General features: G+C 47.6%; 8 protein-coding genes and 1 non-coding gene across 9 annotated transcripts; 5 read left to right on the top strand and 4 right to left on the bottom strand.

Moving 5' to 3' along the window:
* Nucleotides 1-2088, top strand: BABINDRAFT_74823 (uncharacterized protein). The gene has a single exon (XM_019132632.1). The coding sequence runs from the start codon at nucleotides 69-71 to the stop codon at nucleotides 1974-1976; it is 1908 nt and encodes a 635-aa protein (XP_018987982.1). The 5' UTR covers nucleotides 1-68; the 3' UTR covers nucleotides 1977-2088.
* Nucleotides 2089-2987: 899 nt separating this feature from the next.
* BABINDRAFT_t46 lies at nucleotides 2988-3060 on the top strand. The gene has a single exon. It is a non-coding gene; the product is annotated as a tRNA-Ala (tRNA).
* Nucleotides 3061-3161: 101 nt separating this feature from the next.
* On the bottom strand, nucleotides 3162-4481 carry BABINDRAFT_159194 (uncharacterized protein). The gene has a single exon (XM_019127516.1). It carries the CDS (start codon nucleotides 4190-4192, stop codon nucleotides 3191-3193), a length of 1002 nt encoding a protein of 333 aa, XP_018987981.1. The 5' UTR covers nucleotides 4193-4481; the 3' UTR covers nucleotides 3162-3190.
* Nucleotides 4482-4561: 80 nt separating this feature from the next.
* Nucleotides 4562-5701, top strand: BABINDRAFT_159193 (uncharacterized protein). The gene has a single exon (XM_019127515.1). The coding sequence runs from the start codon at nucleotides 4570-4572 to the stop codon at nucleotides 5551-5553; it is 984 nt and encodes a 327-aa protein (XP_018987980.1). The 5' UTR covers nucleotides 4562-4569; the 3' UTR covers nucleotides 5554-5701.
* A 1469-nt stretch (nucleotides 5702-7170) lies between these two features.
* On the bottom strand, nucleotides 7171-8406 carry BABINDRAFT_21399 (uncharacterized protein; the record flags this gene model as incomplete). The annotated part of the gene is made up of 1 exon (XM_019131265.1): nucleotides 7171-8406. A coding segment is annotated over one exon (1236 nt), but the record flags the coding sequence as incomplete, so codon positions are not given.
* A 742-nt stretch (nucleotides 8407-9148) lies between these two features.
* On the top strand, nucleotides 9149-9808 carry BABINDRAFT_159192 (uncharacterized protein). The gene has a single exon (XM_019127514.1). It carries the CDS (start codon nucleotides 9516-9518, stop codon nucleotides 9723-9725), a length of 210 nt encoding a protein of 69 aa, XP_018987978.1. The 5' UTR covers nucleotides 9149-9515; the 3' UTR covers nucleotides 9726-9808.
* A 988-nt stretch (nucleotides 9809-10796) lies between these two features.
* BABINDRAFT_159191 (uncharacterized protein) lies at nucleotides 10797-12109 on the bottom strand. The gene has a single exon (XM_019127513.1). The coding sequence runs from the start codon at nucleotides 12004-12006 to the stop codon at nucleotides 10891-10893; it is 1116 nt and encodes a 371-aa protein (XP_018987977.1). The 5' UTR covers nucleotides 12007-12109; the 3' UTR covers nucleotides 10797-10890.
* Nucleotides 12110-12341: 232 nt separating this feature from the next.
* ASN1 (asparagine synthase (glutamine-hydrolyzing) 2) lies at nucleotides 12342-14412 on the bottom strand. The gene has a single exon (XM_019127512.1). It carries the CDS (start codon nucleotides 14358-14360, stop codon nucleotides 12636-12638), a length of 1725 nt encoding a protein of 574 aa, XP_018987976.1. The 5' UTR covers nucleotides 14361-14412; the 3' UTR covers nucleotides 12342-12635.
* A 1596-nt stretch (nucleotides 14413-16008) lies between these two features.
* On the top strand, nucleotides 16009-16553 carry SNP3 (Sm-like protein). Its single transcript, XM_019132256.1, has 3 exons — nucleotides 16009-16064; nucleotides 16117-16128; nucleotides 16184-16553. Exons 1-3 carry the CDS (start codon nucleotides 16023-16025, stop codon nucleotides 16403-16405), a joined length of 276 nt encoding a protein of 91 aa, XP_018987975.1. The 5' UTR covers nucleotides 16009-16022; the 3' UTR covers nucleotides 16406-16553.
* Nucleotides 16554-16638: the final 85 nt, after the last annotated feature.

Raw genomic sequence — 16638 nt, 5'->3', positions numbered from 1 at the left:
ATTGGGGATTCACCATTAAGGGTCAACGCTACACTATTAATCCTGGTCCATACACCTACAAAGAACAGATGTTTGCTACTATCTGCATTTCTGTTGGCGTAGGCAGTTCTTACGTTTCCTATAACATTATATCCCTTAAACTGGATCAGTTTTACGGTTTCACGTGGGTCAGCTTTGGATATCAGGTTTTGTTGATTTTGAGTACCCAATTCATGGGATTTGGGTTTGCCGGTATCATGCGCAAAATTAGTGTTTACCCTGTTCGTGCCATGTGGCCAACCTTGTTGCCAACCTTGGCGTTGAACAGGGCTATGTTGAAGGATGAGAAGCTTCAAATTATCAATGGCTGGAAGGTTTCCCGTTTTAACTTTTTCTATATTGTCTTTGGCGGGATGTTCTTGTACTTCTGGTTTCCCGACTATCTCTTTACAGCATTATCCGTCTTCAACTGGATGACCTGGATTGCTCCAAACAACTTCAACTTAGCTGCTATCACGGGCTCTGTTTACGGCTTAGGTCTCAATCCTATCGCTACTTTTGATTGGAATTATATGACTCAGATCATTCAGCACCCTCTTGCCACTCCATGGTATACCATTGCTAACATATATATTGGCTCTATTATCGCATTTTTCTGCATTATTGGAGTCTACTGGTCCAATCATCTCTGGACTGGATACCTCCCAATTAATTCCAATGGGTTGTACACCAACACGGGGAAGCCATTTATGGTTACCGAGATCTTAACAAACGGTGTCTTTGATGAAGCCAAATACCAAGCCTACTCGCCGCCTTACTATTCAGCTGCCAACTTGGTTCTTTATGGTGCATACTTTGCCATATATCCGTTTTCGGTTGTTTACACCTCCATGATTGAATGGACGGGGATGGCTGCTTCCTTTAGGCAGGTATGGTATTCACTTAAGGACTACAAAAGATCCAACTTTGCTGGGTTCAACGACCCTCACTGCAGAATGATGTCCAAGTATAAGGAGGTCCCAGACTGGTGGTTTCTTGCCGTTTTGGTTTTCTCTATTGTGTTGAGTATTCTCTGTGTTAAGTTGTACCCGGCCCAAACTCCAATTTGGGGAATCTTCTTCGCCCTTGCTATTAACCTTGTTTTCTTGGTTCCATTGGTGGTTATCTACGCGGTCACTGGTTTCTCCTTTGGTTTGAACGTGCTCGTGGAATTGATTGTCGGGTATGCCATTCCGGGTAACGGTGTGGCGTTGATGACCTTGAAGACCATTGGTTACAATATTGATGGTCAGGCTGAGAACTACATCACGAATCAAAAGACCGCACACTACTCCAATATTCCACCTATGGCTCTCTTCAGGGGTCAGATGTTGGCAACTTTCATCCAATGCTTTGTCACGTTGGGAGTTATGAACTGGGTTCTTTCAAATGTCGATGGTCTTTGTACCTCTCACCAAGCCCAAAAGTTCTCTTGTCCTGCTGAAAGAACGTTCTTCTCCGCTTCAGTCCTTTGGGGTGTGATCGGACCAAAGCGGGTCTTCAACGGGTTGTATCCAATCCTCAAGTGGTGTTTCTTAATCGGAGCATTGTTGCCAATCCCATGCTATGCCTTCAAGCGGTACGGTCCAAAATCTGTTACTAGGGCTTTCCAGCCAACCTTGATCCTTGGCGGTTTCACGATCTATGCTCCTTACAACTTGACCTTTGTCACTCCGGCTTTAATTGTTGGTTTCTTCTTCATGTACCATATTAAGAGACGGTACAGTGACTGGTGGGAAAAATACAACTATGTGTTATCTTCTGCTCTTAGTGCAGGTGTTGCGTTTTCCTCGATCATTATCTTCTTTGCGGTGCAGTATCATGAGAAGGACGTTACCTGGTGGGGCAATACTGTTTCTGGAGGAGGAATCGAAGGTGGTGTCGGGCAACAATCACGCCTTGACACCAGCATTTTGCCAAAGGGTTATTTTGGACCTGCTCCAGGCTCCTATCCTTAGTTGCCACCGAGAAAGTAAGCCTTGACTTAAACTTAAGTTTCTCTTTTTTTACAAGTTTTGTGAGCAACTTGGGTGTGTGTGCTGATCCTTTATGAGGGCACAGTGATTTTATTCAATTTATTTATGTTTTCTGCTTATCTTTGGTATATTGTAGTGGATTGCTCAATATTGTCTAGACTTTAGAGAATCGGGATCGAGAAATCAAAGCTTCAGACCCACTGTTAGAAATAATGCGACATCCTTAATTGAGATTATGAATAATAAGTCGATATATATTTCTTAGAGGGATAATTTACGCCCGTGCAAACCTAAAGTTGGCGTCTGGGTACACGTACTGTCTTGAATATACCTAATGTGCTGGTGGAATATTCAAATCGTTAGTACAAAAATTAGCGTTCAAAAATAAATTTCAATATGCATGTTAGCTACAGATACATGGTACGTATATCTCTAACCTGACCATCTTTTGTTATAGTCCAGGGCACCGTGAATACCTTCGCTGATAGTTAATAATAGTATGTGTCTGGTAAAACTCAGATATGGACCATGAAAACTTATGGTCTGTCAGGGTTCCAATGCCGGTTGAAGCCCTAAGAAACTCGGACATACTTATCAGTCACATGCAAGTATTTTGGTATGCCGTTCACAGTGCCGCCTGAGGGAGGTACCAATTATACGGCAGATGTCAAAACTGAAAAGCAAAAGGTGAAAACGAAGAAATGGGTGCCGGCGGCAATCATTGTCTTTGTTTTTTTTCCAAAAATAAGAAAAATCCTAAACTAAACTTATATCCGATCGGAGGGAAACCACTTCCTTATATAGCCCCTGGACTTGCAGCACGGTTTAATTTCACTTAAATCTCTATTTATAGTTCCCTCCTCTTGGATTGCTATGTGACGCTCGCTCATGTTAGAAAGAAGCCTTTGAAAGCCACTATCAGTCCTGGTAGACACACGTAGTCTACTCACGACCTCATAGGTGGCATTTATAACCTTTACATCCTCAATTATTGGGCGTGTGGCGTAGTTGGTAGCGCGTTCGCTTAGCATGTGAAAGGTCTCGGGTTCGACTCCTGACTCGTCCATTTTTGCCTCTTTTATTGGTTCTAGCTTACCGTAGAAGGACTCTAACAGCCCCCCCTTTCCTACTCCTCATCTGGCCACCTTGATGCTTGATTTACGTATATTCATTTATCTAATTCAACGCAGTAAGAACTACTTACTAGCCTCGATCTTCTGGGTCAACTCTGGAACGACTTCAAACAAGTCGCCGACCAAACCAATGTCGGCAACGGTGAAAATCGGCGACTCCTCGTCCTTGTTGATCGCGACAATCGTCTTGGCGTCCTTCATCCCAGCCAAATGCTGAATGGCGCCGGAGATACCAACGGCAATGTACAATTCCGGCGCGACAACCTTCCCGGTCTGGCCAACCTGCAAGGAGTTGTCACAGAAACCAGCATCGACCGCGGCTCTGGAAGCCCCAATAGCGGCGTTCAACGACTTCGCCAACGGCTCCATGATGGCATCAAACTGCTCTTTGGACTGCAAGCCTCTGCCACCAGAAACAACTTTGACGGCGGATGCCAAGTCCGGTCTTTCACTAGTAACCAACTCCTCGGAGACGAAGCTGGTGCGGCACTCGGATGCAACGGCGGTAACCTCCTCCACTGGGGTCTCGTTGGTCGCTGTCAACTCCACTGGGGCGAAAGAGGAGCCTCTGACAGAGGCCAAGACGATCTTGTCGCTAGTCTTGACAGTGGCCAAAGCGTTTCCGGCGTAGATCGGTCTAACAAACGTGTCTGGGGCCTCAACCTTCACAATGTCACTGATTGGCTGGAAGTCCAAAAGTGCACCAACGCGCGGTAAGAGATTCTTGCCGACGGTGGAGGCTGCCACCACAAAGTGGGTAAAGTCTGCGTTGGTAAGGATTTGCTGTATCAATGGCGAAAGCTCCTCCGGAAAGTAGTGGTCGTACTTGGCGTCGGCGGCAACCAAGATCTTGGACACAGAGGCGATCTTTTTCACCTCTTCGGTAACCGCCGCAGCCTGTGAGCCCGTCACGACCGCTGTGATCGGCTTCCCGAGCTGTTGCGCCGCGGTCAACGCAGACAATGTGGAGGGGGTGATGGTGGCACCGGATGCTTCGATGAAAGCCAACGTAGAGCTAAATCTTACAGATAAAGCTCTTCTTGAGAGGTGAATGGAACGCAACATGGCAATGGTGGATGGTGGGAGAAAAGGGGTATAAGAAGAAGAATGTTAATTAATGGGCGAAAAGAAAGAGTCAGACGGCACGTGATTCCGATACCGGCGAGCACTGCACCGTAGCAGTGCTACACAGCGTTAAAGAGGCCCTTCAGCTCGGCCAATCCCTTCCCTTCATATGGAGCGGCACGATATAGCTATCCTTATGGTTTATAAGGATCTCCTCACCGTCTTGGTTATATATAGTGCGTAAACCAACCAATAGTATTTTCTCTTGGTTGGCTAGTGGTATCCGCTACCTGCGAGATATACCACTTTTAGTGAAAGATCCTGCAATTTATTGCAAAAGACACTGCTATAGACTTTCTGCGATACCGCTGTTAGTAATGGATAAAACGTACACAGCTTTGGCAAACAGGGCCCTTCAATTGCTTGAAACGTCTGGTACGTACAGGGTGTTGGTTTTCTTGGTGGGTACGCCCGGCTCTGGAAAGTCCTCAGTGGCTCACGAAGTGGCAAGCAGAATCAACGTTATGCACCGGGAAAATGGGTTTCGGGAGCCTCCAGGAAAAGCCACGTCTCCACGGGATTTAGTCACCAATAGTCTTGTATCGGGAATTCCCATGTTCGATCCAGCCTCAGTGATTGACCCGGAGAATGAAGCATTACAGCCCCATAAGGTGGTCGATTTGCCAACCCAGACGACCACCATCAGGGCTAGGGGTCTTGAAGCTACTGCAATCGATGTGGTGTCCACCCCCGTAAGTGATACGGAGGTTTCTTTCGTGCAAGTAGCCCCAATGGATGGGTTTCATTTACCACGCAATGTTCTAGATCAGTTTTCTGACCTGGCCTCGGCGCATTTCCGCCGAGGATCTGAATGGACGTTTGACTCCACCCTAGTGGTGACGCTTGTGGATCTACTCCAGGCCTGTTGTGTTGACCTTGGTCTGGATAGTAAACCTGGGTTATTCCAGACGTTGCTGGGAGCGGAAACGGGCATTCCGCTGCTTGCGATCCCCACCTTTGACCATGAATTGAAAGACCCCACTCCGCGCGGTACGGTGATTCAGCCAGAAACAAGAATTGTCATTGTAGAAGGCTTGTATTTGCTGTTGAAAATAAAGGCGTGGTCAACGATCCACAGGCATCTATCTGGAAAAAGGAGTCATGAAACCTGGAAGATAGATGTGTCAGAGGAGGCCTGTCGTGAAAGAGTTGCCAAGCGACACTTACGCAGTGGCTTGGTGGAGACCTATGAAAAGGGAGTGGAAAGGTACGACTTGAATGACGTTTTGAATGGGAGGCAGGTGGAACTGGAGAGTTGGGAAGCGGATGTACACATCGATAGTGTCGATGGAGTGGTGTAACAGGGAAAGTACCAGGCTTTGTATTCTTGGGAATTTGGTATAGACAACCTCGGTAAGGGAAACAAATATGATGATGACTTGTATTACAAGGGGCAATTTTTAGTTAGTTTCAATGGCTTGTCTAAAGCCGTAATTTAACCGAAATTTGAATCAAGCAGACAAAGACTGTTGATAGGAGCTTAAAATGTATTTTCTCGCCTTACCCCCTAATGGTTCATTTCCAAAAAAGTTCGCATTGTAACCTACGTTCCATGTCTTTGACCTTCTCGGACTCAAGGATATGAATGACTCCATAAAATTCACATTCCCTCGCCGTTGCCAAGTACGCATTCTGCAATAAAGACGTCTATGTACAGCCATCGCCCTGTAGCAATCAGTGCTTACGTATAGCCTCGCTCATTCCTAATTTACTCTTTTTCATATCATTGCATTTCATTTGCTAAGCCAATCATAATAGAAATTCTTACCAGCAATTAGATCATTAATTATTTACTGTGCCACCCGGCAGCCTCCGCCCACCGTCTTGCGCCTAGACAACATTTTGGACTGATCCAAATTAAAACTCTCGCTCAATGTATCAAACGACTTGCGAATGTCAACCGGCACGGGCGCGGTGTGTCTGTCCATCGGCGGCGGCGATGTTTTGGCTCGCAGCGGAATGGCAATGGGGTCGGTTTGCGCGGTGACAGCCGGCGAGGTCGATGGTTCCCGGGGCGAAGCGCTTTTCCGGTCCTCCACGATCACCGAGGGAGTGTTATCTCTCTCGTAATCGCTCATATCCATATCGGAGTCGGAGTCGCAATCAGAATTGGCTTCATCGTCCTCAGAGTCCCCCGCACCGCACTGGTCCAGGACGAGGGGACCGCAGCGGAAACGGATGCTCTGCGGACATGGCGACTTCGGGAAGTTGGGATGGCCGCGGCTGAGGCGTGCAGCTATCAGCTTGTCAACCGTCACGGTGAGGTTTGGGTCGTAGCGCTTTGTATCAGCACTTTTGGCATGGGAAAGCTCGACTTCCACCATGGGAACCTTGAGGCCCGGTGAAGAGCCGGAGCCGCGCTTGTTCACTGGCGCCACACTCAAAGCCTCACTGGCCTTCCTAAGACGCAACGATGATGACGAGTTGGTGCGTGCACGGCGGTGCCCATTCATGGTGAGGCTGCCGAAAGATGTGGTGGCGGTACTCTTGTAGGCGAACTTGACCTTGATGGGCGACTGGCCAAATAGCGGCATCGTGTAGCCGCCGCTGCCGACACTGTCAATACTGTGTATGCGGCGATGGGCCTTGCCCTTGAGGGCCAGCGATTGGAACGCCTGGGGGACGTCAAAGTCCGAAAACTCATTCTCCTCGTCGTCCGAATATGCCTCGTCGATTTCATCGTCCGACGAGTGCTCCACTAGACGGTCGAGAGAGTAGTTGCCGTGCTGCGAGGGGACGGTAATCAACGTGGTGCTGGTGGATGCAATGCGATTTCTGGACGCCGCCGAAGCGATTGACTTCGGCAACGAGTTGTTGTCAAACACAAAGCGGATGGCCTCGGCGCGCGGCGTGGTCACCAAGCCGTCCATGGCGGTGTTGAAGTAATCTTTGTCAAACAAGCCTTCGGGTTGGGCCTGGGAGTATTGTGGGGCGTCCAATGCCGGCTCGGTCGCCTTGTTGTTTTGCAAGACCCACGGGTGACAGAGCAACTCGTCAACGGTGTAGCGCTCGACCGGGTCGAGGGTGAGCAAGTGCGTGACCAAGTCCTTGGCCTCTTTAGAGATCTCGTCCCACCAGGGGCTCAAGAAGCAGTAGTCACCCGCAACGATCTTGTTGGCCAACTTCTGCTGGTCTGTGTCGTAGAACGGCGGGAAGCCGCAGAGCAACGTGTACAATACGCATCCAAGCGACCACACATCGACAGCCTTGTCATAGTTGAGGTCGTTCATGATCTCGGGTGCGGTGTAGCCCGCCGTGCCGCAGGGGGTTTGGGTTTTGCGGTCCCACAAGACCTTGGAGAGTCCAAAGTCCGCGAGCTTGACGATGCCGATGCTGCCGCCACCGATACCGGGACAAAACTTGCCCTCGTCGAGCTTGGAATCATCGTCCGACGCGCGCACCACACGGCCCGCGGGGTTCGCCACGAATGGGATCTCGGTGAAGAGCAAGTTCTCCGGCTTGATGTCGCGGTGCACCACGCCGATCTCTTCGTGGAGATACTTGACCGCACGCGCGACCTGCACGATTACGTGGCGCGCAAGGTCCTCAGAAAAGTACGTCAACTTAATGATCTGGTTGAAGATCTCGCCGCCGTCGACGAGCTCGAGGAACAAGAAGCAGTTGAGGGTTGTATTCTTGAACGCAAGCAACTTGATAATGTTTGGGTGGTCAAGCGTGCGCATGATGCTAATCTCCTTGAGCACGTTGTTTAACTGGGTGGTGGAGGTGGACGACTTGTCGATAATTTTGACCGCAATGACGGTGTTGGTGGCGGTGTCGAGCGCCTTGTACACCTTCGAGAACGCCCCGTCGCCGATCTTTTCCATCAACTGGTAGCGCGAGTCAAGGTCGGGGTACTTCTGATTCAACTCGTTCTCGGCAAATAAACGGTGGCTGGACTCGGTACTGACGGGCGAGTCGCAGAGATGCATCAGCGAGTTGCGGGAGGACGCTGGCGACGGGATGCACATCGTCGAGGCCGTGCGGTTGTCCGAAGCGTAGGTCTCGGAATCCTTTGGCGGACCGTTTGGCGTGTAGGAGCCGTCACTGACGGACGCGCTGCTCTCCGATTTGGACGGGGTCATGTCATGGGAGGCCTTCTTTCCATGGTGTTTCTTGTTGATAAGGTTTTTGAGATTCTCAAACATGGCAAGAAGGAAACGGCTGGGGTGAAATTCGGTGTGGAATGGTTAGACAAGACGCCTTTGGCGCTGGGAAAACTCAATTTTGGTAAAAATGAAAGCAGGTGTAAGCACTGTAGCGATAGGCTTACGGAACTTCCGGCGGTGATCCGAGCAGTGGTTAACGCAATACCAACAGATAAAGTATCGAGGCAGAAATCAAGAAAATAAGAGAGAAAGAGGCGAGAGAAAGAGGTTTGCTGTGTTTGGATAACAGCTGTCCAACGGGTGTCAAGTGGAATCGATGGAGTTATATAGGTAAAACCTGCGCAGTCCCAGGACGGGTTAGGCTTGTATGTATTTTCCGTCTGTCTGGCACACCCTATCTTTTTTCGTTAGATTACCGCATTAGGTTGGGCTGGAATTTTCTCCTGACAAAATGCTACGACAAATAGGCGATCGATGGTGCAGGATCTCAGAATGTGCGTAAGTGTGCATTTACGTGCGTCAGACTATATTTAGAATTTTGGGAAAGACACCACACAACTCCCCGCCCGAGCTGTTTTACCTTTTCTATCCAGGTGGAGGAGTGGAGTTAAGGTTTACCAATCGCCATTTTATTCTGGATCATGGATGTCAGTGGGACGCTCGGTTGATATTTTTCTTTTGTATGTAATCATGAAGAGACTCGTGCTGCCTTAAGTCTGTTTCATGATCCATAGCCCTTTCAGAAAAAATGGCATGTTAGAGCTTAACCTCCTGCGTTTCGCGCTAGTATTTTCTATTTGGGCCGGAAGTTGGGATCCCAACGTCTAATGGTGATACATAAACATCCTTGCATTCATATAGCCATCACATGAGTTGTAGTTAGGACAAGACAGAGCGCTGTACTGGTAGTGACCGGCTGGTAGCGTTTTACAACCTCACGTACGACAAGCTAACTCAGACACGTCACTCGGAAAGTTAAATGGGCCTACGAACCTGTTGGAAGTCTCCGTGTTCTGGTGCTGGTGTGCGTCGCATAACACCTGAGTTCTTCTACGACCTCCTTAACACCCTTTCAGATATACAACGATGCTAGAAGGTGTTGTTAGTCCTCAGGAACTAGATCTCCCCACAGACTTCGTGTAGGCTTGTATCACATGGTGGACCCAGATACGCGGCTTCAAATGAGTTCCTGCCCCGTCATGCAGCTTAGTACAAGTCAGCTCAGCCTAGAATGCAGGAAGAGAAACCGACCTATACGTGTTTCATTGAATCCAGCCCATCTTCAAGATACCGGGAAGGCCCCGGTAGCCTGTTATAATCCGGTTTGCCACATTGTGAGGCGGTCGAAACATGCCAAAAAGTAATGTAGGGCGGAAGGGTTAGAAATAATCTGGAGAGATATGGATGCATGTACGAAGTCAGCACTGCCCCTGGGAGATGACCCCGGTTATATGGTACGAGCTACTTTCCTCGTGCTAACTGTAGTACGTGTGAGACACCGCTAGGGTCTCTGTTAAGGGTCTCTTTTTGCAGAACCCCTCGATTGAAAGCCTCCTCGAATGGGTTCCTCATTTCGTTGGGGGTATAAGCTCCCCAGACGAATGTTGGTCATCGGAAAAGCCGGTGCATTTGTAAAATTTCTCATTCAGTTTAAGGTTAACGAGCCATGCGTTTCTTCCTGGGGGCCCTATCAAATAAATGTTAGGAAGCTTAACCCTATTGACAACTCTCTATTGTCTCGGTTTATAAACTCGCTCTACCGTAACAATGCGTAGTATTTGATCACTCAGCACTTGAAAATTAGCCACCTCGTTCCCTTAACACATCCTTAAACCTCCTTTTTGCTAAGTGGTACAGCCATGTTGCGATATTAATTCGTAAAAACAACGTTTCAAATTAACCGCATGTGTAGCAACCAGAAACCAAACCCTTAAGGATTGTACGTCACTATGCGTGCTACATCTGATTCGCCGAACCAACTAGGCGTAAGGTTTACCTGTTTTACGCACGTAAATATTCTCTCTCTGCGATTTGCGGTGCCAGACCAGCTCTCGCAGCGCGCGTGGTACGTATGCCAATCTGCGCGAAAAGGTACGCTAAGGAACGGAGTCAGTTTCTCGGTGTGCGGTTACATCATTCCCTGACTATGCATGTCTGCATTCAAGCGACCGATTTCGCTATCCACACATACGGCAACGCGGGAGAAGTAACGGTAAGGTGACGACACCTATTTGTAAGTATTTTACACCATATACATTGAAGAAACTTGAAACCTATATTGTCTAAATATAAACATGGCTATTACAGTTATTTACCTGAGATTTTAAGAACTGAAAACGCGTATAATTTTGATTATATTATGTATCACGCAATATAAACAAAGTGGTATATATACCATATTAATCTAATATATACTATATTAATCTATTATATATATTTACTAGAACTGACTGGGATGTGACTCTTTTTAGAGAATATTCATATACACTATGTCTAACCTTCTAAACAAGACCTAACACTAAGCTAACCTCACAGCTTAACGTCTTTGTTAGAAGCAATAAACTCGTAAACCCCCCAGCCCAAACTAAGAGACGCGTTGTTGTAAACTTCCTTCACCTTACCGTACTTACCAGCAAACCCATCGGCAACCACAATGGGCATGAAATGCTCGACACTTGGATGAGCCTGCCTGAATATCGGCTCTTGGTGTAACTTTTCTAACCCCTCAATTCTACTCTCATAATCAGTGCTTTTGGTGAAAATGTCTCTCAACTTGTCATGGAACGGAACAACATAAGACATCGGCCTATTCGGATGGTTGTACATTGCAGTACCCAAATCATGCAAGTTATGAACGCTCATACCCGAGTTGATCAAGATACCATTGGCACCACTCTTTTCAGTAAAGTGTCTCAACAAGCCACCCAATTGCTCGTGAATAGCAAATTTTTCGGTATGTGCAAGAGAAATCTGAATCAATGGGACCCCCAAGTGCCAGTAATCGTCAGTGAGCCCGGTCTTACCGAAGGCAACCTTAAACGGAACCCAGGTACCGTGATCGATCCCTCTGGCGGTAACCGAAGCTTTCAAACCATTTTCGTTTAAATAGTCAGAAATAGATTGAGATAGCTCGCGAGATCCTCTGGTGCGGAACTGTTCGCGGTACATGTGGTCAGGAAAACCGTAGAAATCGTAAATCAACTCGTTCTCATCTGGCTTTAATCCCTTGGGCTTTGGAATGGTGATTTCAATGTTGTCGTGGCCGCTAGATTCCCAATGAGCACTGACAACCATGATGAAAGCAGGCTTGACGTCGTTGACAATATGGGACCCGATCTTCTGCAACGCCCTGAAGGCACCCATATCACCACCCTTTCCATTCTCTTCAGAATACATGAAAGTTGGACCACCATGGCTCAAGAAGTAACTTGGGTTGTACGGGGAAGCTGCGGCGTATGAAGTGATGCCCATGTTCAATCTTTGATCGTACTTGGTAATGTCGGACGCAGTGGAGGTGGCGGACGCAGAACTAACCATATGGGTTAAAACTGGAGTAACTTTGGCGGATTGGAAGAAGAGTTTGGGGAAAATCACGGCAACGATGAGTGCAACAAGGGACGAAACTAGTATAGTGATCTTGCTCATACAGAAGAAAATGCGATGCAAGGTAAAACTTGTGGGAGGCGCTCTTTATCCCAAACGGTGGATATTTGTGATAGAAACCTGGGGCCAAGGTAGTACAGCTTTATACGTAGGGAGCTGCAACGCAGGGCCAGGAATGAATTGCGTGGAGATGCATATCAGACCCAGGATGTGTAAGCAGATTAAAAACTACATCCTGCATATAGACCAAAATGAAAAATCACGTGATAGTCTATTACTAAGTTTACGTAATGAGTCCTTTCCGGCCACCATTAGACGTTGTTTACTCGGCTTTTGACAGCCGATCGCTTATGACTAAAATGCTTATACACCGGTGTTTAAAGGTTGACTGCAACTACTGGACTGTGTAGGCAGGACGGCACGCTACTATAGTACAAACAAGCATCAACCCCGACTATCCTAGCCATAGACTATTTACCTTCTAGCAACTGGTTGAGCGGCCAATTCTTCCCAAGCCATACCTATAGGACTGCTTCTGCAAGACTATTTTTAGAACCACCCTATACGCGGCGATGACATTCCTGAATAAGCCCTATTTACCGCGCAACGACAGCCTGTCCTTCTGCTGATTGAAAAAATACTCATTATACACATATATTTATTCTATTAACTTATTCCTTGACGGCGTCGACAGCAGAGGCGTGCATCTTGGCGTATCTACCGGACGGATCCTCGTGACAACCCCAGTCGGCCTTTGGAACCCATCTCATGACGGTAGAGGCGGCGGCTGGCTGTGGGAATAATTCATCGAACATGCATCTGTACCAGTAGGCTTCCTTAGTGGATGGGATGTCGGTACCCCATTCGGCCTTTGGCTGAGCCAATTGTTCTTCAGTAACAGCAGATTCGGCAGCCTCCTTCAAACCGTCAATCCAGGAGTAACCAACACCATCAGAGAACTGTTCCTTCTGTCTCCAGAGGATTTCCTGTGGCAAGTATGGCTTGGCAGATGGGTCGTCCGAGGTGTCGAACGCCTTTCTCAAGATGTACTTCTCGATCTTACCCTCAGCTGGCTTGATGAGCTTGTCAGCAGGGTCGATGTTCATACAGAGCTCCAAGAAAGCCTTGTCCAAGAACGGAACTCTGGCTTCGAGGCCCCAAGCCATGGTGGACTTGTTGGCTCTAAGACAATCGGCGTAGTGCAAGTTCTTGACACGCTTGACACACTCGGTGTGGAACTCATCGGCAGATGGAGCAGCACCAAAGTACAAGTAACCGCCGAAGATCTCGTCGGAACCTTCACCGGACAAAACCATCTTGACACCCTGGGCCTTGATCTTTCTGGACAACAAGTACATTGGGGTAGAGGCTCTGATGGTGGTGACATCATATGTCTCCAAGTGGTAGATGACGTCTCTCAACGCATCCAAACCCTCCTGGACGGTAAAGGTGTGTTCGTGGTGGACGGTGTCGATGAACTTGGCAACCTTCTTAGCAGCAATCAAATCTGGAGCGCCTGGCAAACCAACAGCGAAGGAGTGCAACTTGGACCAACCGTTGGAGCGCAAGTGGCCCTCGTCGTCAACACCAGCCAAGCCCTGGCTGGAGGTGTCGGTGCCCTTGGCTTCCAAGTTGGCCTGCTCGGTCTCTCTGGCGGCGATAGCGGCAATCAAAGATGAGTCCAAGCCACCGGAAAGCAACACACCGTATGGGACCTCCGCCATCAATCTCTTTCTGACAGCCATCTCCAAGGTTTCTCTGACAACCTTGTAGTCCACAGGCGTGGTTGGAATCTTTTCTTCGTCCCACCAGGTTGGAGTGAAGTATCTGGTGGTCTCGCCGGTGAGGGAGTCAAAGACGTGGCCCGGAGGGAAGGCAGTAATGGTGTCACACTCGTCAACAAGACACTTCAACTCGGAGGAGAAGTAGTAGGTTTCTGGCTTGGCAGCAGATCTACCCATGTATAAGGTGGTGATACCGATAGGGTCTCTGGCAGCGATGACTCTGTCCCGCTTCTTGTCATACAAGACGAAAGCAAACATACCGTCCAAGTGCTTTGGAGCGTCAACCCCGTATTTCTTGTACAAAGGAATGATTGGCTCACAGTCGGAGAAACTCTTGTATGGGTAGTCGGCAAACTCTTCTCTCAACTGGATGTGGTTGTAAATTTCACCGTTGACAGTCAAGGAGTAGTCATCGTTTTCGGAGGTGATTGGCTGGGCACCGGAGTCCAAACCAACAATGGCCAATCTTTCGTGGCACAAGATGGTGCTGTTTTGGATGGTGACACCACTCCAATCTGGACCTCTGTGTCTGATTCTCTTGGAGTACTGTAAGGCCTTGGATTTGAACGCCTCAACGTCCGGTTGTTTGTAGGCAGCGAAAATACCACACATTGTATGTATTAGGATATAAAGATAATAATAGCAGAGAGAGAGAGAGAACGAAAAAAAAAAGGGAAAAGAAACGGCAATTTTATATATCAAGTTGTCCCCCGGAGCGATCTGTGACTAATACCTCTACGAAATTTTTCACTATTGGAGGGCCTTCTCCGATTTTTCACCGCCTTGCGTCGGGGACCGCGCAGAAATGCATAGTACGTCTTCCGGCAACGGGAGTATTCTCCTGCACAGAAGCCCCTCTTGGAGAGGGTGCTCGGGATTGTAACCACCTGTTTGCGGCTTGACTCATCCGTTATCGCGCGTAGATTGATTACCGCGCACGGCATGGAGACATTCCCAATCAGTCTGTCACGTGACAGAAATCAAACCACTCAACCTGCAACGGAGCCAAGCTTCAGACTTGCAGATAGCGCATGAGACGAATGCTCCAAAGTCAGCTGGTTCCGACTGTAAGCTTTCATTATCGAGGAAGGTTTAAGCGGTGGTACACGCCTGCAGCCGGGGAATGGGTTTGACACTTACGTCAGCCTTGACCCAATAGATGCCGTTTTTCCTCTTACAAGGTGTTTGGGGATGGATCTAGGGTCTGTGGGATTTGACTGCGGGGGTCATAACTGACATAAACGGATGGTTGGCGTTACACATTATAACTAAGACACGAGCCTGTCAACGACCCCGTTTCACGGGCTCAGACCAGTTTATTGTGACCCCATGTTTACACGGTAATTGGAAAAACCACCCTGCATGCAGATTGTAAGCCAAGATTTAGGGTAAACGTTTAAATCATATTGTTTTGTCGGTGTTGGACTACATTTAACTGAAAGAAAGGCGTAGTAGGGACATACGACTCGAGGGAACCCATGCATGAGAACGATAGAGCCTGTCCGCTGTTCATCGCCGTTTGTCACTTACGGCGTTGTCGCGTTTCTCAAGCTTTTCTCTTGGCGGGCTTGCCGATCGTCCGTGGGTCGGCATCGTTTACCTAAAAAAATAATAATAATCAACATACGGAAACTTGCTGCCAAAATGAGACAGAATAGTGTTTAATACGATTCACAATGAGCTTGAGGACTTTGACGAAGGAATAAGGTTAGTTGGACATAAAGCGTGCGAATGAGGCTGCCGTGGTTTCTGCGAATAGAAGTTAATGCAGGCTTACGAGATCTTCGTACATTCACCTCCGAGCGATTTCGTCTATTATGGTTAAAAACTATGATATTAACCAATGAATATCCTTGTACGGATACGTCATTAAAGTTTTGTAATATATCCACTTTTACATGCACCCCACAGTATATAGGGAAGCAAAGTAAGACAAAGGTATATAAATCTTCCACACGACGTACAAGATTTCATTTTGGGCACTAAAAAGCTCGGAAATACACGCAAAAACAACATCCCCTATCTAAGAGTCCAAAACAGTTTGATTCGTAACTCAAGTCTCGGGTTAGAAGTCTGATCGCATTTCCTCAGATTTGCCCAGATGGCATGCTGTATTTCCTGCACCGTGTGCTATAAATTGAAAACCTCGTACAGCTTACATAATCCAACGCTTCCTACCATCACATTCAGACAGCTCTAACAGACGTGCGCACAAAAGTGAATATACTTGTTACTGAACGCAAGCCTTTGATCTATCACTGACGCCCATACAGAATGTTATTCTTCTCATTTTTCAAAACATTGGTTGACCAAGAAGTGAGTATTCCATGACTAAATCCACCGCCCGAGCATCAACTAACTTATCTAGGTCACCGTCGAAGTAAGTCTATCCAGAGCATTTGAGACACCAGAAACAATGTACTAACGATATGAAGTTAAAAAATGACATCTCCATCACCGGAACCTTAAAATCGGTTGACCAGTTTTTGAATTTGAAATTGGACAATATCACATGCAACAACGACACCAAATATCCGCACTTGATTGCCGTTAGAAACTTGTTCATCAGAGGCTCCACCGTTCGATACGTTCACTTAAAGAAGGAGAGCGTCGACACGAACTTGTTGCAAGATGCTGCTAGAAGAGGTATGTTATGACCGGCCTTCCTGTTAGAGGATACCTACTTGCGGGAAGACCACCCTATTCAGAATGATAACGACATGAATACTAACACCCATTTTAGAGGCCATGGCTCAGAAGACAACCAAATAGGATGTCTTCACCTACACGGTTCTGGAGGTAGCCCAACGGCTCAGACCGAACGTATCTGTACTATAGTAAAGTTTCGAATACATGTCAGTTTGAAAGCTTGTAGCAAAATCTTTTGTAT

The sequence above is a fragment of the Babjeviella inositovora genome (genome assembly GCF_001661335.1).
Source record: "Babjeviella inositovora NRRL Y-12698 unplaced genomic scaffold BABINscaffold_1, whole genome shotgun sequence".
In the NCBI taxonomy this organism is placed as follows: domain Eukaryota; kingdom Fungi; phylum Ascomycota; class Pichiomycetes; order Serinales; genus Babjeviella; species Babjeviella inositovora.
Note: the sequence above shows the minus strand (reverse complement) of the source record. Positions and strands in the feature narration are given on the sequence as shown.